Source organism: Pongo abelii, chromosome 7 (genome assembly GCF_028885655.2).
Source record: "Pongo abelii isolate AG06213 chromosome 7, NHGRI_mPonAbe1-v2.0_pri, whole genome shotgun sequence".
NCBI lineage: Eukaryota > Metazoa > Chordata > Mammalia > Primates > Hominidae > Pongo > Pongo abelii.
Genome location: NC_071992.2, coordinates 100,549,823 through 100,575,673, shown reverse-complemented (window position 1 = coordinate 100,575,673; position 25,851 = coordinate 100,549,823). Strand labels below are relative to the sequence as shown.

The 25,851-nt window shown below is 39.7% G+C and overlaps 2 protein-coding genes across 3 annotated transcripts in view; one reads left to right on the top strand and one right to left on the bottom strand.

The window, feature by feature from the left end:
• Positions 1 to 6,776: 6,776 nt before the first annotated feature.
• Positions 6,777 to 12,723, top strand: LOC129061070 (ribosomal biogenesis factor-like). Its single transcript, XM_054561809.2, has 4 exons — positions 6,777 to 6,919; positions 9,710 to 9,826; positions 12,188 to 12,304; positions 12,594 to 12,723. Exons 2-4 carry the CDS (start codon positions 9,713 to 9,715, stop codon positions 12,663 to 12,665), a joined length of 303 nt encoding a protein of 100 aa, XP_054417784.1. The 5' UTR covers positions 6,777 to 6,919; positions 9,710 to 9,712; the 3' UTR covers positions 12,666 to 12,723.
• Positions 12,707 to 25,851, bottom strand: part of LOC129061069 (transcription factor E2F5) — a 38,429-nt gene continuing 25,284 nt past the window's right edge. The window contains exons 2-8 of one of the 2 annotated variants that reach the window (XM_054561807.2): positions 24,961 to 25,070; positions 23,959 to 24,120; positions 20,990 to 21,033; positions 19,713 to 19,777; positions 17,813 to 18,080; positions 15,038 to 15,085; positions 12,707 to 13,476 (exon numbers count right to left, since the gene is read on the bottom strand). In XM_054561807.2, coding sequence (XP_054417782.1) covers positions 13,367 to 13,476; positions 15,038 to 15,085; positions 17,813 to 18,080; positions 19,713 to 19,777; positions 20,990 to 21,033; positions 23,959 to 24,120; positions 24,961 to 25,070 — 807 coding nt within the window. In that variant the 3' untranslated portion in view covers positions 12,707 to 13,366. The remainder of the gene's footprint in view (positions 13,477 to 15,037; positions 15,086 to 17,812; positions 18,081 to 19,712; positions 19,778 to 20,989; positions 21,034 to 23,958; positions 24,121 to 24,960; positions 25,071 to 25,851) is intronic. The other variant, XM_054561808.2, reaches the window with a different exon arrangement.

The window sequence follows — 25,851 nt, the reverse complement described above, 5'->3', positions numbered from 1 at the left end:
TTTATTTATTGAGATAGAGTTTTGCTCTTGTTGCCCAGGTTGGAGTGCAATGGCATGATCTCAGCTCACTGCAGCCTCTGTCTCCCGGATTCAAGTAATTCTCCTGCCTCAGCCTCCTGAGTAGCTGGGATTACAGGCATGCGCTGCCAAGCCTGGCTAATTTTGTATTTTTAGTAGAGATGGAGTTTCTCCATGTTGGTCAGGCTGGTCTTGAACTCCTGACCTCAGGTGATCCGACCGCCTCGGCCTCGGCCTCCCAAGATGCTGGGATTACAGGTGTGAGCCACCATGCCCGGCCATATGTATGTATATCTACAAGGCCTTACAGCTCCATTTTTGCCAGTTAAAATGCTTGAGTTTAAGAAACATCATTGTGGGGCATGATGACTTGTAATCTCAGCACTTTGGGAGATCAAGGCAGGAGGATTGCTTGAGCCCAGGAGTTCCAGGCCAGCCTGGGCAACATAGTAAGACCTCATCTCTCAAAAAATAAAATTAGCTGGGCATGGTGGCATGCGCCTATAATCTGAGCTACTCAGGAGGAGGGGTGGGAGGATCGTCTGAGCCCAGGAGGCGGAGATTGCAGTAAGCCTTTGTGTCTCCAAAAAGAGGATCATCATAACACTTCAATACTTGAGTATAAGTATGCTAGAAACATCATAAAACTTAAAATTTTAGATAAAATTAAATCTGACTCCAACTTTCCCTTCTTAATTTGGCACAAAAATGTGATCTCAGTCTCAAGTATATGGAAGTGGGTGGCTTACCCAGTGCCCAGAAAATAGGAAACTTTCTCTCGTCTTCAATTCATCACAGTGGCTGCTGAGATGCTCAGTGCCAAAGTCCAGATTACATTTAAAGGCAGAAAGCTCCATCCCTTCTGTGACATTTATTGGTGCAAGGATCTTATGCTATTGTTCCTAGGGCTGTGGTAGGGGGTGCCACAGGGATAGTCTCAAGCACTTGCAGAAAGCCCTTAACTGCCCTTTCCCCGATAAATTCTCCAGTCTTATCTTATCCTCTAGGATTAAGCCATTTCCTGTTTCCACTTTCTAAGACGGATCCAGGTGGAAATATCTTCTACATAACTGGGAGCTTCCATTTTTAGCCCGGAAGAATGAAAATTATTGATAACCATCAGATGAAAGGGAACCCAAAGTCATGACATTAAGATTTTTCTACCTTCTTGAAATGCCGGGAGGAAAAATTCATTTAAGCTGCCTGTGTATTTGAGTATAAAACAGCAATACTCTGAATAATACCACCATGCTGCTCAACTCTAATATAGGGATTGGCAATGTTTTAAAGTTTTAAATTGGTGGCTGGGTGCAGTGGCTTACACCTGTAACCCCAGAATCTGGGATGCAAAGGAGGGTGGATCACATGAGCTCAGGAATGCAAGGCCAGCCTGGGCAACATGGCGAAACCAAGTCTCTGCAAAAAATACAAAAATTAGCCAAGCATGGTGGTGTGCACCTGTAGTCCCAGCTACTTGGGGGGTTGAGGTGGGAGGATCGCTTGATTCCGGGAGGTGGAGGCTGCAGTGAGCAGTGTTCGCGCCATTGCACTCCAGCATAGGCAACAGAATGAGACCCTGTTTAAAAAAAAAAATTAGGGCTGGGCGCGGTGGCTCACGCCTGTAATCCCAGCACTTTGGGAGGCTGAGGCGGGTGGATCACCTGAGTTCGGGAGTTCGAGACCAGCCTGACCAACATGGAGAAACCCCATCTCTACTAAAAATACAAAATTAGCTGGGCATGGTGGCGCATGCCTGTAATCCCAGCTACTCAGGAGGCTGAGGCAGGAGAATCGCTTGAACCCGGGAGGCACAGGTTGTGGTGAGCCAAGATTGAGCCACTGCACTCCAGCCTGGGCAACAAGAGCAAAATTCCGTCTCAAAAAAAAAAAAAAAAAAGATTAAATTGGTCAAGGCCTGGGTAATAAATGTTTTAGGCTTTCCAGGCTATGCAGTTTCTGTCGCAAGTACTCAGCATTATCGTTACAGCATGACAGCAGACAGACAAGATGTAAACAAATGAGCATGGCTGTGCTGCAGTGACACTTTGTGGATATAGAAACATGAATTTAATAGAATATGCATGTGTTGCTATGTATCATTCTTATGTTGAGTTTCTCCCCATCTTAAGATGTAACTTCATTCTTAGCTCGTGGGCTATACAAAAATAAGTCGTGGGCTGGATCTGGCCTTTGGGCTGAAGTCTGCTGATTTCTGCTCTGAGACAATCAAATAAGAGCTTTAACATGAATGTTTCCGGCATTCGAAATTATCTCCACCCATAAATAGCATATTTTGTGCATTTATCATAGTTCTTACCACTTTCTGTCAAGAATCATTGTTCCCTGTGCATTTACAATCCAGACGATCGTGCCCTGAGAGATAGAAATGTGGTATGTGCTTCCTTTGAGCACCTACAGAGCCTAGATTTCCAAACTATTTTGACTTAATGAAACTGTGTGGTGGAGAGAAGAGATGGAGGTTGACTAAGTAAGAGAAATTATGGAGTATCATCTATACAAGGCTGGCTGTGTTCCCTTACAGGACTATGAGTTTTGTTATAGATGGCTTGTAATTTATGTGGTGTTCTCATTTTCTTCTTCTCCTTAATTATCTTTGTTTACTTGTTGAATTGCCTCCAAGACAATTATTTGAGGTCCAGGTCTGTATAAAGAACTCTGCATTGCTGAGTCTATCGCAGGAAAACCAAGGTTTCTGAAAGATTAGTTTTCTATTTATGATTTTATTCATCTTTAAGATTGTTAGAAAAACTGGAAATTTAATTTTTGCATGTATTTTTAAAGATGAAAAATCTTTAAGCTATTTTCTTTATGTATGATTCATTTGGAACATGTGTAAATATGGCTCTTAGAAAATTAACATAATCCTTTATTTTGTTTTAGTAATACTTTATGCTTTCATGTTTTATATTTCACTAACTCTGCACAATAATCCTGTGAAGTTGGTAGGACAGGAGTGGAGTCAAGACTCTTTCAGGTAAAAGTGACTAAAAAATAAAATAAAAACAACCCAAAGTAGTTTAAGCTCAAAGAAGGTAATATTTTAGCTCAGGTACTTGAAAAATGAAGGGATGGATCTTTCTTCCATCTATGCTGAATCCAAGGACTCAAATGATTGCATCAGAGTCCTCTGGTCTGTTCAGTTCTGTCTTCTTGTGTGTGTTGCTCTCATTGTAGGAAGACTTCTTCCAAGTTGCTGGAGGAGATGGCCACTAGTAGCTTTGATTTTATATCATCCCAGCACAAAGACACCAAATGCAAGAGACAGCATTTTCCACGAGCTCTAGCTGGAAAATTCTTAGAGGAGGACTGTAGTTATCAGCCCAACCAGGACCACTTGATGGGAGAAGAGTGGTTATCCAGAAAGGGATGCTGAGCAGATAATCAATGTTCTCTGAAGTGGGTATAATGACTATCTACATGCATATGGGAAAGGGAGGCACAGAGAAATGAAGTAATTTTTCCAAGGTCACACTGTTGGTTGGTGGGAGAGGTAAACCAAAAACCCAGGCCTCCTCACTCAGACCTCTGCTCTTGCCTGAATAACCATGTTATTTCGCCACTTCAAAATAAAAGTGAGACCTACCAGTTTCATAAACACTGTAATGTCATTCTGTTACATCTATTTCTTTGCCTTCTGTATATACATCAATAGCCTCATATTCAAAGAACCAAATAATTATACCCAACTTATTTGCCTCAGTATTTGTGAATAACTCTGGCCTATAAAAAAAGTCTAACGGTTTTCTGTTTTTGTTTTGCTCTTACACTTTATGGGCATTTTATACCAGCATTTTTAGGTGTTTTTAACAGGTGGATCGTCAGAAAGAATATAAAAGTTTGAATAAACATACATTGGCAAGCAATTATTCCTCTTCCCTTAGTATATTCTATTCCTTAATTTTTTTGTGATGGGCATAAACATAATTAAATGATTTATTGCAAAAATTGCTTATCTTTCTGTAAGCAGGCAAGTGCCTGGTTTGTTGGAAAGAGGACTTGACCAAGTGCTAACCAAAGTGGATTTGCGAATTATTAAGTTTACAAAAACTTTTTAAAAACTGTTTTAAAAAAATGCTTAGTTTTACAAAACTGTCTGGCTTTGTCAATTTCTAGTTAGTTGTGTGGCTGCCAGCAAATGGCTTAAACTCTGAACCTTAGTAGTATCATCACTTGCAAAAGAGGAGCGGTTTTATCACCTTATTTTGGGCATAGTATAGGCTGAAATCTTTTGTAAGCTACAAAATGGCATATAAATTTCAGTTTTACTGACAGAGCAGGAACACCGTCATCTCGGACAAACACCGCCAACTTTTAAGTTCCAGCTCCCTTTCCAGCCTCATGAATCTCAAGGAAATCACTTCTCTTCTAATTACAAGCAGATAGAAAGAGCAGTCAGTAAAACACAGATAAGACAGCTCAGGCACAGAGTGAAGAAGGGGGAAAGTCTCTTCGGTAACTACCAAACCTCACCCTCATACAATGGGCCCCAGTGAAACAGTGGGCCTTAATAAGCACATTCCTTTCCCTTCAGGTGTACTAAGATAGGGAAGGTAAAAGCAGACTTTTAGCTGCGGGTATGCCTGCAGCTGCAGAAAGATCTATGGGAATAGACACACAACTCTCCCTCCCAGATAAGCACAGCAAAGAGACACAGAAGCAGTCCAAGCCTCTGTTAAACTCTCCCACCCTGAATCCTTAAAAACTCTTAGTCTGTAAGAGAGTGTGGCTCTGACCTAACTTGGCCAGCCACCAGTCTCAGGTTTATTTAAAATAAACCTGTCCCTGTTGACTATAAAACCACCCTTTGTGCTTCTCTCCTCTATTTAATTCTTACATCTACGTTTGTTTGAAATCCAGTTTTTCCTATGACCTCAACAAAATAAATAGAGGTGAAGGGGTGGGTCGCCCCTCCACACCTGTGGGTGTTTCTCGTTAGGTGGAACGAGAGACTTGGAAAAGAAAAAGACACAGAGACAAAGTATAGAGAAAGAAATAAGGGGACCCAGGGGACCAGCGTTCAGCATATGGAGGATCCCTCTGGCTTCTGAGTTCCCTTAGTATTTATTGATTATTTGTCGGTGTTTCTCAGAGAGGGGGATGTGTCATGGTCACAAGACAATAGTGGGGAGAGGGTCAGCAGACAAACACGTGAACAAAGGTCTTTGCATCATAGACAAGGTAAAGAATCAAGTGCTGTGCTTTAGATATGCATACACATAAACATCTCAATGCTTTGCTAAGCAGTATTGCTGCCTGCATGTCTCACCTCCGGCCCTAAGGTGGTTTTTCCCTATCTCAGTAGATGGAACGTACAATCGGGTTTTATACCAAGACATTCCATTGTCCAGCGACAGGCAGGAGACAGATGCCTTCCTCTTGTCTCAACTGCAAGAGGCATGCCTTCCTCTCATACTAATCCTCCTCAGCACAGACCCCTTTACGGGTGTCGGGCTGGGGGACGGTCAGGTCTTTCCCTTCCCACGAGGCCAATTTCAGATTATCACAGGGGGAGAAACCTTGGACAATACCTGGCTTTCCTAGGCAGAGGTCCCTGCGGCCTTCCACAGTTTTTGTGTCCCTGGGTACTTGAGATTAGGGAGTGTTGATGACTCTTAAGGAGCATGCTGCCTTCAAGCATTTGTTTAACAAAGCACATCTTGCACAACCCTTAATCCATTTAACCCTGAGTTTGACACAGCACATGTTTCAGAGAGCACGGAGTTGGGGGTAAGGTCACAGATTAACAGCATCTCGAGGCAAAATAATTTTTCTTAATACAGAACAAAATGGAGTCTCTTATGTCCACTTCTTTCTACACAGACATATTAACAATCTGATCTCTCTTGCTTTTCCCCACACTTCCCCCTTCATCTGGTGCCCAACGTGGAGGCTTTTCTCTAGGGTGAAGGTACACTCGAGTGTGGTCATTGAGGACAAGTCGACGAGAGATCCCGAGTATGTCTACAGTCAGCCTTACGTCTCTCGTTCCACCTAATGAGAAACACCCACAGGTGTGGAGGGGCGACCTACCCCTTCACAGAGGCACATGTGAAAACTTAGCTTTAATAGGGTTATTCTCTTGGAAGAATTGAGTCAATTTTCTTAAAGCAGAAAACCCTAGATGACGTTATGGGTTGAATGTTTTAAGTTCCTTGGTACCTGTTTTATTTGTATATTTTATACTGTGCCTGGTTTCTTGTGCCTTTGCAGTGCTGTCAAAAATTCTCTTTTTGAAACAAGGAAGCTGCAATGAGAAAAGCATTTCTAACTCGCAGTGCATTACAAATCTTCCTTTCGGAGATCATAGCTCTAGATCTTTTCCAACCTCAAGGTTCCCTCTACCACCAGCCGAGCCCTGGAAACCACCCAGAGGTGCACAGCGCCTCCTCCTGGGAGAGTAGCAGAGTTAGACGGGAGTCCGCGGCGGAGCGCTGACCTCCAGTGTGGCGGTCTTCACTGTGCAGTCTCAGAAGCACCTCGGGCAGTTTCTGCACAAGTACCCACGCCAGGAAGGAGAGACTTGGCTGGCTCTATAACGCCCCAAACTCGCTTGAGCTGAGGCTAAGTCTGCAACACCGCGGAAGACAAGGGATGCTAATGAGACTGAACTTCCGAACCTCGCTCTATGGGTTGGGCTTCGCTTTCTCACTGCACCTTGCTCCTTAGAGTTGGCTCTATGGGCGGGACTACGCCAGGTGGGTGGGAACTCGCTCTATGGGCGGGACTTCCGCCTGTGGACGGGGCTCCGTTCAGTGGGCGGAGCTCCGGCTCGTGAGCGGAATCCTGACTGGTTCATTCTCCCCGGAACTTCCTAGACGGCGTACGTGCCGGATGGTGTCACCCGGAGCTTAAAAGGCTGCACGCAAGGATTAAATTTTTGGTGAGAGTTTAATAAATTAAGTTTTCTGGAGGGCTGGCGTGAAGTTTGCAGGGGTCGGGGTTGGATTGGGCCGGTCTCGTACCGCTGTGGCCTGTAGGCACGGTTCAGTCGCGCTCTGCCTCAGGCAGCCCTACTGGGTAGCAGGCCGGAAACCCCGGTGCTTGTTGGCCTTTCATCTCCTGACGCGGTCCCAGTTTCGGGCTGTGTCTTTCATGATCAGTTTCTACGTGGTTTTCAGAGAATTTCCTTCCATTCGCACACCGCCACTGGTGTATTACTTTCTCCACGAACCTTGCTCAGGTCTACAGCCCTAGTAAACCGCTCCTCCACTTGTAGACTGTTCATGGTCCATGTGTATATTATAGGCAGTGTCATGTGCAATATACCTATCAAGTCTGTGTATGTTCCGTATATATACTGTCATTATTTATGTTCCATATATATCTTTTGTGTATAAGTTCTCTACCACACCTGGCATATAGCAATTGATTAATATATATTAGATTAATGATTGGATTTTTGTTACTATTGTAATAATTTTATTTTAATTTTTATTTTTTTTGAGACTGAGTCTCAGTCTGTCGCCCAGGCTGGTGTGCAGTGGCGCGGTCTCGGCTCACTGAAACCTCCGCCTCCTCGTGTCTCAGCCTCTCGAGTAGCTGGGATTACAGGCGCGCGTCACCACGCCCGGCTAATTTTTATTTTTTTCGTGGAAACGGGGTTTCATCATGTTGGCCAGGGTGGTCTCGAACTCCTGACCTCAAGTGATCCGTCCGCCTCGGCCTCCCAAAGTGCTGGTATTACAGGCATCAGCCACCACTCCCAGCCTGGAATGATTTTAGATTACTTCATTTGAGGGGTTTTATTATGTGTATTTTATTTTTTGCATCTTCTGTAATAACCACGTATTTTCTACTGCATTCTTTTTTAAGTAGGAGGAATACTGTTGGGGTTCAAAAGCATTGCTGTTTCGGTTAAGTAGTTCCTTAATTACTTAAAATGTAGTAAGGCTACATTGAAGGAAGATATAAATTTCAGTCAAGGCTACGACTGAGCAAAGGAAAAAAAGGAAGAATGTTCAAGGTGTCTGTGCAGGAGAACAGTTAGACCAGGCTGGCTAGAGCAGAGTTTATAGAGATATAACAGGAGATATGTGTGGCAGACTTAGGGTAGATTCAGCGTGCCAGTAATATGCCAAGCCAAGGCACGTTGCCCCTTATACATTGGGAAAACTGTTGGTTTTTAACAATGGGAAGGTCGATCGCATAGCTTGGTGCCAGATAGCCACTGTGCAGATGGCTTAAGCCAGGGGTTGGCAGACTTTCTGTTAAAGGTCGGACACTAAATATTTTGGACTTTGTGGGTCATAGTTATAGCAGGAAAGCAGCCATATCAGCACATGATTGAATGGACGTAACTGTATTCCAATTAAACTTTATTTTTTAATTAATTAATTTTTTTGAGACAGAGTCTTGCTCTGTCACTCAGGCTGGAGTGCACTGGTGCAATCTTGGCTCACTGCAACCTCCGCCTTCTGGATTCAAGCGATTCTCCTCCCTCAGTCTCCCGAGTAGCTGGGATCACAGGCATGTGCCACTACGCCCTGCTAATTTTTGTATTTGTAGTAGAGACAGGGTTTCGCCATGGTGAGGCTGGTCTCTGCCTTCGCCTCCCAAAGTGCTAGGATTATAGGTGTGAGCCACCGCGCCTGCACTTGGCCTCCAATTAAACTTTACTTACAAGGACAGGTGCTTGGCCTGATTTGGTCCATGGGCATAGTTTGACAAACAGTGGTTTGAACAAATGGACCTAGGGACTTCAGCAGTAACCCAGTCCTGAACTAAGCAATATTACACCATGTTTTTGTATAGCTTTTATATTTATACGTGAAGTGCAATACCACATAACGTTAGCTCTGATCTAGTCTGCCTGGCTGTAAGTCCTGGCATCTCCTGGTTAATGACAGTGTGACATTGGGCAAATTAACTTCTCTTTGTGTCAGTTTTTTAATTTTAATCTTTAAAATGGGGATAATAGTAGTTATTACAAAGGGTTGTTGTAAGGAGTAAATGAGTTAAAGCACATTAGTGTAGTGCTTGTACATACAATAAAAGCTCAATACATGTTAACTTAATATTTTAAAAATTATTCCTCATATACATTATTAAAGACAGATCTGAGAGATGTTTTAAGGTAGAATTTACTGGCTTAATTCATCTCTAGCTACAGAGGAAAGACAGTATCCAACATTTCAAGGCAAGGGCCATTCACATAGAGGTAATATGGAAGTCATAAAAGTAAATTAAGGGAGACAGGGAGGTAGGAAATGGAGGATTAAGGACTGATTTTGATGGGATGCACAGGAGAGAAAGTGGGGAGAGTAAAAAGGAATAAAAAAGAAGTCAAGAAGGAGGCAGAATCAGTCTCTAAAGTATGATAGGAACCAGAATAGCATAGTAGTATATAGACTAACAGAAGGATGGGTGGTGAGGTACTGCTGAGAATAACAGTTATTGTGTTGATGATATTAGTGAATTCAACCAGCAGATATTAATTGGATGCCTCCTATGGGCCCATCACTGGGGATACAGGGAAGAATTAGATACTCTGTACTCAAAGAGCAGAAAATCTACTAGGAGTGAAAGACATGGAAATAATATATGTACCAACTTTAAAAATAATCAAGAGTAAGATGGAATTTTTTAGATTTAATTGGTACCTTTAAAAACTTAAAATTGACTTACGGTTCATAAATGTGGGCAATTTAATTAAATTTATTTTCTTTTCTAGACAATGGCCAAGAACAAATTAAGAGGGCCGAAGTCCAGGAATGTATTTCACATAGCCAGCCAAAAAAACTTTAAGGCTAAAAACAAAGCAAAACCAGTTACCACTAATCTTAAGAAGGTGAGTATTAGTTAAGTACTCTGACTTTATTGTTTACAAGCAAAGTGTCATTATAAGCTACTGAACAACTGTGGGCTATGACTTTTTAAAAAGGTTCTTCATTTTTCCTAGAAAGGTAAGGATGGTTTCAAGCATTTGTCTAAAAAAATATAAAAAAAAAAGGAAGAGAAACAACCTCCCTTTCTTGAAAACAAATGTTGAAAAGAAATAAACATTTTAACTACAAATGTGTGAAGCTTCAATTTAATAGTTTTATTGAAGCATAGAACTCATTTAAAAGCCATAGTATGGGGAACAGTTCTTATCTCTGAACTCAAATATAAGAATGTATTAATAGAGGCAAGACATGGGATGTCAGTGAGCACCCATTCTTTTTCTCCTCAGTAATTCTTGTCTCTTTGAAGATATCTGCAATTCAAACAAAAACCTGTAAAATGAAGATAAAAAATATTTATTGAAATGCACAATTTGAAAGGGGTTTCTTCCTTTTCTTTGTTTATATTTCAAAATACCTGGAAATTTCTTCAAGATTAACTAGATTCTTTTAAGAAAAATTTTTAAGAAAATGTTTTCAAGTTTCAGTAGTAGATGGAGTCAGCTCTCCAGGACTCAGTTTAATTATAATAATCCTTAGAAATCTAACATTTCATCTTTCAGCTTTCATGAGCTAGCTGAGTTAAGCTTTTTGGTTGAATAGTTTTATGATTTTATAAATGCTAGGAATGAAATTAAGCAGATGGTGGGGGTTTTGGGGATGACAGTTTATATAGGACGGTCTTCATAGTTGAGACATTGAAACCAAGACTAGAATGATAAAGAGCTAGCAATGCAAAGAGCCAGAAAGTGTTGGGAGTGGTGGGTTTGAGGCAGAGAAAAATAGCCAGTGCAGAGGCCCTGAGCTAGGGAAAAGCTTGGTGTATTTGAGGAAGATTATTTTATTTGGACAGGAGGTACTAGAACTTTTATATATGCCAACAGGTAGAATCTAAGAGAGAGATCTATGGGTAGGCAGCATAAAGTGCAAAGGAGGTAAGGGTTTTGAAGGAGAAATTGTTTGGCGGCAGCAGCAGTGAAGAACAAGAGCACCACCCCTACCTCTGTTACACTCAAAAGAGGAGGACTGCAAGGGAAGCTGTCATCAGGGGTCTTCCATTAAGACAAGAAGGTCCAGGAAGGATTCAGAGACGTACTGTTATGTTAGAAGGGACTAAAAGTATTTGATCCAGGTTTCTTGTATAGATGCGGGATGACAGCACTGTAGCCTAGAAAGATTTTGGTCACTATAAGGATATAGGAAAAAAGCAACTCAGTTTCTCTTATTCTCACTCTCATATGGTCACTCAACACTTCCAATACTAGATTTGTGGGGCGGTTTCCCCCACACCTAACAGTTCTGCAGATGAATCTTCAGCAGGCAGCAGCTGGGTGTCCTTTAATTAAAATCTGACACTGCTGACCTGGAGATAGCATCAGATTCCTTGAGTCCTAAGCCTCTCCCCAACTTCAGTGACAATCACAAGTCCCAGATGTTTTACCTGTGCTTCTCACCAACCAGCTATAAATAAAGGTTCCCATGACCCCCTCCTTGGGTTTGATTAATTTTCTAGAGCAGCTTGCAGAACCCAGGAAAATACTTTTACCAGTTTATTATAAAGGATATTACAAAGGAGACAGATGCGTAGCCAGATGGAAGAGGTACAGAGGGCAAGGTACATGGGAAGGGGCATGGAGCTTCCCTGCTGTCTCTGGGCATGCCACTTTCTAGGAGCCCCCATGTGTTCAGCTATCCGGAAGCTCTTTGAACCCAGTTCTTCTGTAGATTTACGGAGGCTTCATTATGTAGGCATAATTCATTAAATCATTGGCCATTAGTGATGGGCTTAACCTTTATCCCCACTCCTCTCTCTGGAGCAGAAAGTCCTAATCCTCTAACCCTGTTTTTTATCTGACTAGCCCTCCTCCTGAGGCTATCTAGAGACTCCCAGCTACCAGCCGTCTCATTAGCATTCAAAAGACACTCTTATCCCTCTTAATACAGTGATTTAAAAAGCTGTATGACAGGAAATGAGGACAAAGACCAAATATATGTATATATCTTATTATGAATCACAATATCACAGTCACATATCTTGGCCTTCTGTAACATAAGTGTGAGGCATCTCCACATAAATCCCATTTTTTAAAAATCAAAACTTTTTGTCTATAATTTCCCAATAAGACTATAAGAATTTTTGAGTGAATTATCCCTAATTTGTTGGTAAGAGTTTTTAGATTTTAGATTTAATGGGTTAAGGTTGAATATATCTTATCTTTAATGGTTATGAGATCATAGATTAATGCTTTTTTTTTCTTTTTTAAAAGATAAACATTATGAATGAGGAAAAAGTTAACAGAGTAAATAAAGCTTTTGTAAATGTACAAAAGGAACTTGCACATTTCTCAAAAAGCACTTCACTTGAACCTCTGCAGAAAGAACTGGTAAGCAGAAATCATTTGCTTTTTTTTAATGGCTAACAAATTGAGGCTAATAAATTAAACTCCAAGTTTTCAAAGCCTGTAAGTTGAGTGTATTTTTTGGTAGTGGCTCTCTAGTAGGCTCTATAGTATAAATAGCATATTCAGACTCTAAAACATTGTCTGAATATACAGATTTATTGTTCTACTTCCAAAGATATGACTAGAAAAATTAAATTGAATAACAGCTTATATAAGTCATTTGTCTGCTATTGTTGTCTACGTTTTTAAATATAATACTTTCTCCTTTCAGATTCCTCAGCAGCATCATGAAAGCAAACCAGTTAATGTTGATGAAGCTACAAGATTAATGGCTCTGTTGTAATATAGTGGTGATGCATCTAATTCTTCACAAAGACCAATAAATTAAATGTTTTATACAATTTTATTTTTAAAAATCTTGTTAATGTACAGGCATTGGCACATTTTCAAAACAAACTACATAAACAGATCTTTCCTATAACCTAGGAAAGTGGAATGTCAGAAGTCAACAAAATGTGATAAACTTAAAGTGCTAAAACAGAAGGCACTTCACAAAATCTGTTCACTGAAACAGTTATATATCCTCGTTTACATCCTTCACTTTACAAGTGGCAGTGAATGTCTGTTTGGATAGAAGGACATACAGAAATACAGGCAGTTTAGTGGCAGTAAAAATATAAGACAAACAAGTAACGAGTCCTTGGCCAACTTGTTTTTGATGACCTGTAGTGTCCTTTAACTTTCCTCTTGTAAGAAGAAAAAATAGAAGGATTCACAATTAGAAGTTGAAATCCAGAATCTAGTTACTTTTGGGAGTGGGGAGGTTTGTGGATATTAAATCACTTATCCCCTAAAGCAATCAGAGCCCTTTGTTTTTATGGTTGAAGTTTTGTGAAGTAAAGAAAGTAATTATTAGGGAAGAACACTTCAGAATCAGTGAACTAAAAAAGGTGTTACATTCATTATTTTAAATACTTAGGTTATTAAGAAGTCTAAAATGTTACACAGTTAGAGGTAGATAACAGTCCCAAGTTTCCATGGAATCTAATAATTTAGTATCTGGACATCAAACAGATCACAAACTCCTTCATTATCATCTAAATTAAAGTTGTAGTCATCTGCCGGGGTAGGAGAAAGCCTTAAGAGAGGAAACACTGCAAACAAAAAACAAATTCAGTGTTAAAGATGGTTTCTACATACGGTTAATGATCTTTAACAAAATACTCTCAAATACATCATTCCAAATTACAGACTTGTGTAATGTGTATTTTGAAAGATTCTCATTTAGTAACAATTTATACATTGATTATTGATACTAGATTGAGAAATAGAAGTTAATTTTTTCTTTTCTTTTTTTTTTTTTTTTTAAGATGGAGTCTCCCTGTGTTGTCCAGGCTGGAGTGCAGTGGCTTGATCTCGGCTCACTGCAAGCTCCACCTCCCGGGTTCACACCATTCTCCTGCCTCAGCCTCCCGAGTAGCTGGGACTACAGGTGCCCGCCACCATGCCTGGCTCATTTTTTGTATTTTTTAATAGAGATAGGGTTTCACCATGTTAGCCAGGATGGTCTCGATCTCCTGACCTCATGATGTGCCTGCCTTGGCCTCCCAAAATGCTGGGATTACAGGCGTGAGCCACCGCGCCCGGCCTAGAAGTTAAGTTTTTTATTGGTTGAACTTATCACTAAGGTAATATAACTAAAAGGCACTAATGAGGCCAGGTGCAGTGGCTCATGCCTGTAATCCCAACACTTTGGGAGGCTGAGGCAGGTGGATCACCTGAGGCCAGGAGTTCGAGACCAGCCTGGCCAACATGGTGAAACCCCGTCTCTACTAAAAATACAAAAAGTAGCCAGGTGTGGTGGCAGGCGCCTGTCATACCAGCTACTCAGGAGACTGAGCCAGGAGAATCACTTGAACCTGGGAGGTGGAGGTTGCAGTGAGCTGAGATCGTGCCACTGCACTCAGCCTGGATGACACTCCAGCCTGGATGACAGAGGGAGACTCTGCCTAAAGAAAAAAAAAAACACAACAGAACACTAATGAAAGTGTTCTGTTTGCCACTTTGCAAACAGAAGAATGAACTGGACTTACAAAGTTTGCTGATGTTCTCTGCTTCTACATATATGTTTAGTACATCTCTAGTTACTATAACATTTGCTAACTTAACTGCTACCACTTCGTAGGTTTCTACTATATTTGTTAGGAACTAGGACTCTGATCCAAGAACTTACAGAAGGAGAGAAATTATTAAAGTAATTAGCATACTGTAGCTAACTGATATTTAATAATTTTTCAGGTTAGATGACAACGTGGTTAATATTAATACTAATTCAGTGACTTCACATTGGCAGCTTGAAATTGGCCCGGGTAGGGGTATTTACAAAAGCAGGTGTTCAGATCACTTGCTGATTTAGACAAGTTATTTTACTCTTTTTGGACCAGATCCTTCAGGAGTGGAAAGGGCTAACAGTTTATTTTCATTGAAGGTGAGAAGTATCCCCATATGGATTCCTTTCCCTCAAAATGCAAGCAAAGAGAAATAAATTCTGAAGGATGCCTATTACTTACTGTAAGTGTTAAGGGAGAATTTTCATGAATCTTCATAGTAAAGCAGGTGGCAAATATATGTTCATTTCTTTTAAATTATGTTTCACTTATAAATTCCACAAAAGCCTTACTGATATATGAGTTAGTAAAATTTTAACCTACTTACCATCAGAAGACATTAACTCATCAATGATATCTCCACTAATAGATCCTGCTGGAAACAGTAATAAAGTTTTGTTACATTTCTGTTAACAGTAAAAGATACTTATATTTAAACACAAGTAGTCACAGCAGCAGCTTGACTGAGGTGCACATTTATTTAAAGTACTAGTACTTTGTGGACAGGTTGTTTTCATGAGCACCTACTCTGTGCCTGGCATTACTTTTAAACTTCCAAACTCAAGACGAAGACCAAAAGGCTCATTATCCGCCAGGCGTGGTGGCTCATGCTTATAATTCTAGCACTTTGGGAGGCTGAGTGAGGCGGACGGATTGCTTGAGCTCAGGAGTTCAGACCAGCCTGGGCAACATAGTGAAACCCGTCTTTACAAAAAATAAAAAAAAAATTAGCCAGACATTGGTGGTACGTGCCTATGGTCCCAACTACTTGGGAGACTGAGGTGGGAAGGATCACTTGAGCCCAGGAGGTTGAGGCTGCAGTGAGCTGAGATCACGCCACTGCATTCCAGCCTGGCTGACAAAGTGAGACCCTGTCAAAAAAAAAACAAAAAACAACAAAAAAAATCACCTCAGCATCATTCTACCAAAACTGACTCAGTTTTGGTCAGTAGTTTCATAATTATCCCAGTTATTGAACCTTAAAACTTCAACATCACTTTCCATTCCTCCTGTTAACTTTATCTCCAGATCTCACACATCAAATGTTATTTTGCCTACAGCGTTTCTCAGATCTGTTCATTATTTCTCTTCCCGATCTCACTGTAATCACTGTTTTAGCCTTTTTATTTATTTATTTATTTTGAGACAGGATCTCTATCTGTCACTAAGGCTGGTGCACATTAAGTGCTGTCGTGGCTCACTGCAGCCTTGACCTCCCAGGCTTGCAATCCTCCCACTTTGGCCTCCCTCCCCAGTAGCTGGGACCACAGGCACACGTCACAATGCCTAGCTAATTTTTAATTTTTTTTTTTTTTTAGACATAGGGTCCTCACTGTATTGCCCAGGTTGGTCTCAAATTCCTGGGCTCAAGCAGTGTACCTGCCTCGGCCTCCCAAAGTGTTGGGATTACAGGCATGAGCCCCACCACACTTGGCCCTTGTTTTAGCCCTAATGTTCTCTCAATTGCATAACTGCAAACATCTAGTTTCCATCGCCTCTGAATTCTGCTTCCCGGGGCCAAAAGCATCTTTCCTAATCATATTACTCCTGTGTGCACCATTATAGCTAATTATGCTATTTCCTTGGTCACAGATCTTCACTGGTTTATTGGATAAATGTCCTAACTACTCTGAAATTCAAGGCCCGCTCTAATGTGGCCCAAAATTACTTTCCTTAGTTAGGATTTCCAAATATGAAACCATAAAAACAGAATACTCACTTTTTAAAAACACTTTGTTGAAGCCAATGTGTTAATTGTGTCTAAGCTAACCCATGTAAAACCCACGTAAAGCTTGCCTGCTTTATATTCTAATTAGATTGTAAGCTTTTTAAGGACTACATTTTCTTTCTTTCTTTTTTTTTTTTTTAAGACGTAGTCTTACTCTGTCGCCCAGACTGGAGTACAGTGGCGCGATCTCGGCTTACTGCAACCTCCAACTCCTGGGTTCAAGCAATTCTCCTGCCTCAGCTTTCCAAGTAGCTGGGACTACAGGTGTGCGCCGCCACGCCCAGCTAATTTTTGTATTTTTTAGTAGAGACAGGGCTTCACTATATGTTGGCCAGGCTGGTCTTGAACCCCTGACCTCAGGTAATCTGCCTGCATTGGCTTCCCTAAGTGCTGGGATTACAGGTGTGAGCCACTGCGCCCAGCCAGGACTACATTTTCCATTGTGCATCCTAATGGCCTATAGTATAGACATATTTATAGGGGAAGGAAAAGAATAGATGTGGGCAAAAAGAAGCTAAAAAACATTCCATGTCCAGTTAGATCTTGTTAGCGTCACTTTTAACCTGTGAACTCCCATTTTAGCAATGAGACACATCTTAGAGGTAAAATAAACAATTTGGATTATATACAATATAGTTTTAAATTATCTGCAATATGATATCTATATTGACACCATTCATTCATTCTGTAGTCAGTGAGAGATTGCCTACCATGCTCCCTTTATTTGGAATCAGTAAGGTACTGCCAAATTAAGAGTTGTGCTCTCTACTCCTGATACCCAGTGTGAAATGTTTTAGCTTTTTAAAATTTCATAAATGAAACAACTGAGGAAAGTAAGATTTCCTACATAATTGGAGTTGAGACCATTTATCACTTCTATAAAACTAAGCTTCCCAAATAAAAAGTATAACAAAGAATATGGAGAAACAAGAGGCATAAGTCACTATGGTCTATACTTAAAGATAGTTGGAACATATTTCACTAATTTATCCTAGACTTACTAAGAGAGATAAAAGAACCTTACCAAGTAAACTCCAGGTAAAAGCTGACATCTATATATGCCACAAATGGAAAATTCCCCACCTGACCTTGTGATAGGTTGCAGTCAAGCCACAGTCAATACTTTGTTTCATGCAAAAATTAAAACTATGGTATAAAATTATCTTCAGGCTATGTGAATAAGCTGTGTATGAAACAAATGAATATTGTGTTTAGACTTGGGTCCTATCCCCAAGATATTATGTATATGCAAATATTCCAAAAGCTCAAAAGTGCTTGGGACATTTCTGGTCACAAGCACTTTGGATAAGAGATAGCCAACCTGTTTTTATATTTCTCCCTCTCTAATTTACAAAAGAAAGGCTCTGAACCTACCTGAAGATATATCTGTAGCTGATGTCTGCTGCAGAGCCTGGCTTCTTTCAGAGACATGTTGCTCAGGCAGATTTTGAGTTGCCATGCTGGATTTCTGTGGAGTCACTGGAGTCAAGGACTGGGAGGAAGGCTGTGTGAGGTCATCAGGTGGGGGAACAGGAAAAACCACGGGCTTAGATGAACTCGACTCTTTATTTATAAGCAGCACATGGATAGGTCCTGAATGACTCTTTAGATTGATCTGGTATTTCTTTTGTCCATTCTGACCCTTTGAAGTTATTGGGTATAAACAAATATACAATTATTAATATTTCTAGCTAACTTAAGACAGTAAAATAAGACAGGCAAAGCTACTAGGGACTTACTAAATTCACATAACACAATAAAGTCATTAAGTCAAAACACAAAAGTAGAGACATAGAGTAGAATGTAATTTTGAGGGCTCTAAACCACTAGTCATCAAAAACTCTTTGGTGTAGATTCTGGCAACTGTCCGATGTTACCATGTGTGACTATATAATAGGTCAGGGCCCAGCAATGCTCCAGGTATTCCCCATATACAGAAGCTTTATCCCCTGGAGTTGGCCACCACAGATCTGGTCAGTTCAACATGCTTCACAAATCAAATTCTTTTTTTTCCCATCTGCAAGCACAAAGACAACTAATTTCTCCTACTGAGAAATAAATATAACATTCTTCCAGCTGAAAAAAGTCATCTGTATCCTGAGGCTTCAGACTCCAGTAATACAAATGCCTAAATTTAAACTTTTTGAATAAGGGGGTGGGGGAAGGAGGTAGATAATATAGTAATCTTTTTCTACTCCCTTTTTTGGTTATTGCTTTCAAATTAGTTTGTTTTTAAAAATCTGAATCTGAAAACGAAAATCATGAAACTCATTTATAGTCAATAAATGTCTTTGATTTAATAAGCCAAACAATGTTTTGTAAAAGACCTAATTTAAAGGAATTGATTGTTGATATGTACATTGAACTTTTTCCTCAGTGGCAATTTTTATATCAGTTGTAGATGTGTTGTTGTTGTTGTTGTTGTTGTTTTGAGACAGAGTTTCACTCTTGTTGCCCAGGCTGGAGTGCAATGGCGTGATTTTGGCTCACTGCAACCGCTGCCTCCCGGCTTGAAGCAATTCTCCTGCCTCAGCCTCCCAAGTAGCTGGGTTTACAGGTGTGCACCACCATGCCTGGCTAATTTTGTATTTTTAGAGGAGATGGGGTTTCACCATGTTGGTCAGGCTGGTCTTAAACTCCTGACCTCAAGTGATCCACCTGCCTTGGCCTCCCAAAGTGCTGAGATTACAGGCGTGAGCCACTGCACCCGGCCCAATGTGGTCATTTTAACTGATTTTTATAGATTATTGGCCATATCATTAGTCATTTCTTGACACCCTCTAACTTAAAAAATTCAAATTTAAAATAATTTAATCAAAATGTTAAATCATTTTAAATCATTTGGTTACTTGGGGATAGATATCTTAGGGATAGGACCCAAGTCTAAACACAATATTCATTTGTTTCATACACACCTTATTCACATAGCCTGAAGATAATTTTATACAATAGTTTTAATTTTTGTATGAAACAAAAATCACCTGATAAAGCATTCTGATTACTTTTTAAAAATTGACTTTATTTGAGCTAAATGATATCAATAAATGACTAGGGATATAGCCAATAATCTTTAAAATCATTTATGATTCATTTAGTTCTATAATTTTACCAAGGAATTAAAGACATACAAATTCAGCTATCAATACTTTTAGATAAAAACTTGACTAACTCACAGTGTTTACACAATTAGCTCACATTCAGCTAAAGAAAATATCCTTCTTGAGACAGTAGATTCATTTTTCCCACTTATGTAAATATAAGTTATCCTACATACCATTTCTGGAATGGGTACCTCCAGTTGTGTACCAGAAGGTGCCTGAATGGCCAAAAGTGTATCACCTGGTCAAAAATAAATATAAAAAGTTACGTAAAATACTGTTGATCATGGAATACAGTGGCAAGAATGTGGGCTCTGGAATCAGAATGTTTGGTTCAGTCCCAAACTAGGTGACCTTGAGCTTTGGTTTTCAATTCTATAAAATGGGGGACACACAACCTACTGCATAGATTTATTTTGAGGATTAAATAAGATAATACATATATTAGTATTATACATGGGTTAGCTGTATGATTCTCATTAACAAATTCAGCTTAAGTTGATTTTGCTTTCACTAAGACTCCTGTAAAGTCTGAGATTCTTAAAACCATTTAGCCTCAAATAATACTGTTCATTGGACTGAGGATAGTGGAGATTAGGTATGAGACAGTGAAATGTTGAGCTTAAATGATTTTATTATTTTTGAAGCCAAATTCTACAACAAGTCTCTGTTGAGTTGCAGATTAACAGAAGTCTCAGCAAACTTCCTTAAAAAAACTCAGGAAATACAGTGGTAAAATAGAACAATAGGCCCATACGTATTTCCAACATAGTCTTACATAGAAAGTCAGATTCCACTTGATGAGGTACTTGGCAGAATCTTTTTAAATAGGTGGATAATACACATAAATTTAAATATGCACAATTTCATTTTACTTGTGTTGTAATTTTGGGAACACACATCCCCCCATTTTAGTTATATTGATAACTATAATTATTAACATGATATTGTTATCTTAAGGAGAAAACACAGGGGCAGCAAATTGCATAGGAATAGGTTTCCTGGTTATAAGATGGATTCACCTAATTCTTTCCTCATGGTTTCTTTGAGTTTCATTTGAGACCAGCATATACTTGCTGCATATAGTTTCATAAACAGTGCTGATGAGAACCATGTTCTAGTTCAAGTTTGGTCACTAACTCTGTGACTGTGTGACAATGAAAGTTGCTTAATCCCGCCCTGATTTAGCTTTTGCCCTCTGTCCCTGTCCCCTTCCCCTTCCACACACAGTTGATGCCTACCAGTGGAGCTAATGAACTGAATGCCGTGAAAAGCAGCTATTCTCATGAAAACAGAAACAAAAGCAGTCTATCAATACATGGCATGGTGGAGTGAGACACAGTGTCCACAACTTCTGAAAATGACAGGATAAGGGCACAGGGAATTCTAAATCACTCTCCACTAAATAGGTTGATGAGAGGAAGAATGCAAGGAAAAGTCTAATGGTACTTACCATTAAAGCAATTACAGATGTCTTCATGAGTTACATAGGAAAATGTGCTGTCATAGGAGTTAAGGAACAACATTTATATCAAGCCGTAGGCATTTAAATTAAGGTAATACATCTGAAGGTCAAAATAACTAAATGACCATATGCACAGAGGGACTGCCACACATAGACAGATAAAAAAATAAGTCTAGTCTAGAAAGGTAAAGACAATTAAAGGAGTTCCCATCCTTTGCTCTTAGAAGAAGCCATTCTGATTTTTGTGACATTTGAGGACCCTTAGGAGAGAGATGGAAAGCAGTGCACATTCTTCATGGAGGCAAAGGTTTCTGGGGGAAGGGAATGGATGGGGAAAAGGAGGCCAACAGCAACCATATCAGCTTCCACATCAGGAATTTTCTGTGATCGTTATTTTTTGTTCTTGTATTAAATGATCAGGTATGGCCACAAGAGGACACAGAGGAAAAGAAAGGCTCAGAAAAACAAAGTATTATACTCATAGGTCCTAGTGACGGGAGGCAGGGCAGGCTACTCAGGGCCACATGGTTAAGACAACAAGGTGGTCAGGAGGCAGAAGACAGGAGCAAGGGGAAAGCATTAGCCCAGAGCTTTTATTGGGGTTTCCTTGGGAAAAGAAATGCAGGGTGGCCGGGCATGGTGGCTCAAGCCACCCAGCACTTTGGGAGGCCGAGGCAGGTGGATCACTTAAGATCAGGAGTTCAAGACCAGCCTGACCATATGCACAGACGGGCTGCCACACATGGACAGATAAAAAAAGTCTAGTCTAGAAATGGTGAAACCCGTCTCTACTAAAATACAAAACTTAGAAGGGCATGGTGGCGAGCGCCTGTAATCACAGCTACTCTGGAGGCTGAGGCAGAGGAATTGCTTAAACCCGGGGGTAGAGGTTGCAGTGAGCCAAGATTGTGTCACTGCACTCCAGCCTGGGCAACAGAGCGACTCCATCTCAGGGAAAAAAAAAAAAAAAAAAAAAAAATGCAGGGCAGGGAGAACACTACGATTAGCTAGTTTGGATAATTTTGTTTTGAGACGGAGTTTGCTCTATCGCCCAAGCTGAAGTGCAGTAGTGTGATCTTGGCTCACTGCAGCTTCTGCCTCCTGGGTTCAAGCAATTCTCCTATGCTCCCTGGTAGCTGGGATTACAGATGCACATTGCCATGCCCAGCTAGTTTTTGTACTTTTAGTAGGGACAGGGTTTCACCCTGTTGGCCAGGCTGGTCTCAAACTCCTGACCTCAGGTGATCCGCCAACCTTGGCTTCCCAAAGTGCCGGGATTACAGGTGTGAGCCCCTGCATTTCGCTTAGTTTGGATAACTTTGGTGGGCTCTAAGCTACGCAGGTAGTCCCCTAGTTGTCTGGTACCTGGCCCTGGGATGATTAAGGCAGAGGAATATTGCCACCTGGGGTGTATGGACTGGAGAGAGGAGGTCTGGACCTGGACTGGTTAGTTTATATATCAAAGGGATGCTCCTGGTTGAGCCCATGCTGTTTCTTTTTTTTTTTTTTTAATTTTATTATTATTATACTTTAAGTTTTAGGGTACATGTGCACAATGTGCAGGTTTGTTACATATGTATACATGTGCCATGTTGGTGTGCTGCACCCATTAACTCGCCATTTAGCATTAGGTATATCTCCTAATGCTATCCCTCCCCCCTCCCCCCATTCCACAACAGTGCCCAGTGTGTGATGTTCCCCTTCCTGTGTCCATGTGTTCTCGTTGTTCAATTCCCACCTATGAGTGAGAACATGCGGCGTTTGGTTTTTTGTCCTTGCGATAGTTTGCTGAGAATGATGGTTTCCAGCTTCATCCATGTCCCTACAAAGGATATGAGCCCATGCTGTTTCTAAGAAGTGACTAGTCCCAGGATGGGCAGTCTCTCCTCAGCCAGAAAGGTTTATGGAGATGTCAAAATACCATAATATACAGAAAACTTTATATATATCACACATAACCATGGTTGGGGCAATGGGAATGGCCAGCATGTTGTAAAGCAGGGCAGCGAAGTCCAAGATAAAATAGATAAATGGCTTTTGAATTTCAGAGCTCCACAGAACACAGCTTGAAAACTCCCATTGTTCTCAAACTGTTAAGGGGCTCTGATCCATAGAAAGGAAATAACAAATGAGATAATGGACTTGTTCACCAAATACAGGAAAACGTGAAAAGTAAATTATATTGTATACATTAGTCAAAATTTCATGAGGTACTACAAGGTAAAATGTGGTTAGTTTTTTTAAGAGTACAGGTAAGTTCATAAACTAAGAGAATCACAGATATTTAAGAGAAGACAGTGGTAAGAAACACATGGATATGTGTTTATATATATATATAAAATAATGTTTTTATATATTATATATAAATATATATTTTTTATATATTATATATTATACTATATATAATAACTTTTTCCCCAAATATATATTGGTGATAGGCACACGCGACTTAGACCCCTGTTCTCCAGTAGGAACTATTTTGGGGTTCATATTAGGCAGAAAGTATCAAGGATTGATTGTGGACACATGATATCTCATCTTTAAATGAAAAATTTTCAAAACTTTGAGAGCTGCTGAATTTTATACTTCAGAACACTGAACATAATTATTTAAAAATACAAATGTACTTAACAATGGCTTCTAATATTCACAGATTTCCTAAGGACACTGGCTAGCATACTGCATTCTATCAATAGGTAGACCAAAAGTCGACTAATCTCTTTTTCCCCCTCAGTGCAACACAGGAATGATGATAATGGATCTGTACTATATAACTTAAAAAGTTAACATTTAGAAAATCTTAGTATATATTATAAGAATATAATAAAATTAAAATGTCATATTTACTTATAAAACTTAACTGTCTAAAAACAAAGTGAATGATCTTCAGACTGAAATAATGTATACATACATATTCCAAAGCTATATGTATATGCATAACTTATTTAAAAGGATATCTATTATTAATGGAATCGTCCATCACATTTTTGATGCTTTGCTGTAGCCACAACTTCTGCTGATCAAGTTCTCTTTCCTTCAGTTCTAGATCTTCAATTTCAGCTTTAAGATATCTTAATCTATCTATGACTTCTTTAGTATTACAGCCAGCACCTACACCTCTTAAAAACATATGAGAATTAATATCCTCAGTATCAGATCTAGGTTAATATCACTTAATTTTTACTGTAATAAAACTGACTTATTTAGTAATATATTCAAGGCAGAAGTCTTTACACTCTTAAAATCAAACACTAAAATCCTTAAAAATTTTAAACACCATACCTCTTGCTTAGAAAATTTATTGGCAAGAACAACCAAATTACAAAAATTCTCAATCTTCCCTACAGTGTTTTTTTGTCATCTGGAAGGCCAGACTGGTTGGTGACTAGGTACCAAAAGAGTGTGCTCAGCAGTCACACCTAGCAGTCTCAGGATGTGACTGAGTTGCTGGTAAAATAAATTACAACTTTTTAATGTTTTGGTGGAATTTTGGCTAAAACAAAACAAGACAAAAACTATGGTCAAAGGGGACATATTAGAAGAACAGAAACTGTTACATTCAAACATATAACCAGGCCACAATTAATGACAACATGAATTTCAATCAATTACTATTTACAAAGTACAAATTCCTATGAAAGTAGTTCTTGCTCTCAAGGACGGGTAAAGAGTTAGGAAGAGATTAATACAAGACAGTATGCAATGTGTGCCAAATGAGTAATAGCTTGAGGGAGAAAGTAAGATATGAACTTTAAGAGTGAAAACCCAACATCCAAGAGAGCAAGGGAACACCCCACACAGGAGTGACAAAGAGGCCCAGAGAGGTGTGTTCAGGGAAAGCTGAGGGGCCTGACTGAAATAGAGGATTTGGGAGAGAGAAACACTGGGAAGGTCAAATTTTACAGAGCATTGAGAAGAAAAATAAAGGTTTCAGAAGAGGGTGCTGGTTTGTAACTTACTTCCACTGGATACTGTTTTTTGACTTTTTTTCAATCAAGTCAATTCCCTCTAAGACATTGGTAATATCATAAATTCTCCTTTTTTGCCTCACAGCCAAAGTATCAGCAGCCTGTTTAGGAAAGACAACGAGAACAGTGAAATAAAGGGCAAGTCATATTTTAAAGCCAAAAAGGGTTGATTATTAAGTCCACAGCAAGTCCAATCTCAAATTTGACCCAGTCAGTTGCTTGGGGACAATAGCTGAGCATGTTCAAAGCATCTCCCAAACACTGCAAATACCAAAGAAATTATTCCATTTAAAAGCTAGCAGATGTTGGAACAGAAAAAGAAATTAAGGTCATGACACAAAGCCTGCAAAAATAAAAGAACACAATAAGAATACTTTGTGTCACCTTATGGAGTAATCCTGAGGAGGAGCTACTAATTGCCTACCCATGTCACCTCCTATCTTATTTCTCTGTTCATAAACAGTCTCATCTAAAGATGTATTACTTATTTTTTAAAATTTGAAAGAATTACATCTCAGCAGTTTATTTTGGTAATTAAGACATTTGGAAATTCTGAACTATATGCACACTTATAATACCTTGAAATAAATATCTACATTTTTAAATTCATAATGAAAATAGAGGAATGAATCATGCCATCCTAACACAAAGCATAAAATCAGCAAGAAATCAGAATCAATAGCTCAAGATTGCACTAGCAACTATTATACAAAAACTTGGTAGTTGCATTCACATTAGATAAGATCAACAAAACAATATATGCTATCATGTTATGAATTCAACAAACAATTCCTCTGATTAGTTCCAATTCACGTTTTTGATGTTTGTTCCCAAAAGAACAAAGAGAACCTCAAAGAAGTTTTCAGAGTGGATTAGACAATA

Bases quoted from the DNA above. Each gene is read 5' to 3' on its own strand.
- LOC129061070 (XM_054561809.2), top strand. From the start codon at position 9,713: ATGGCCAAGAACAAATTAAGAGGGCCGAAGTCCAGGAATGTATTTCAC. The intron at 9,827-12,187 runs GTGAGTATTAGT...CTTTTTTAAAAG, and splicing joins TTACCACTAATCTTAAGAAG to ATAAACATTATGAATGAGGA. The intron at 12,305-12,593 runs GTAAGCAGAAAT...TTCTCCTTTCAG, and splicing joins AACCTCTGCAGAAAGAACTG to ATTCCTCAGCAGCATCATGA.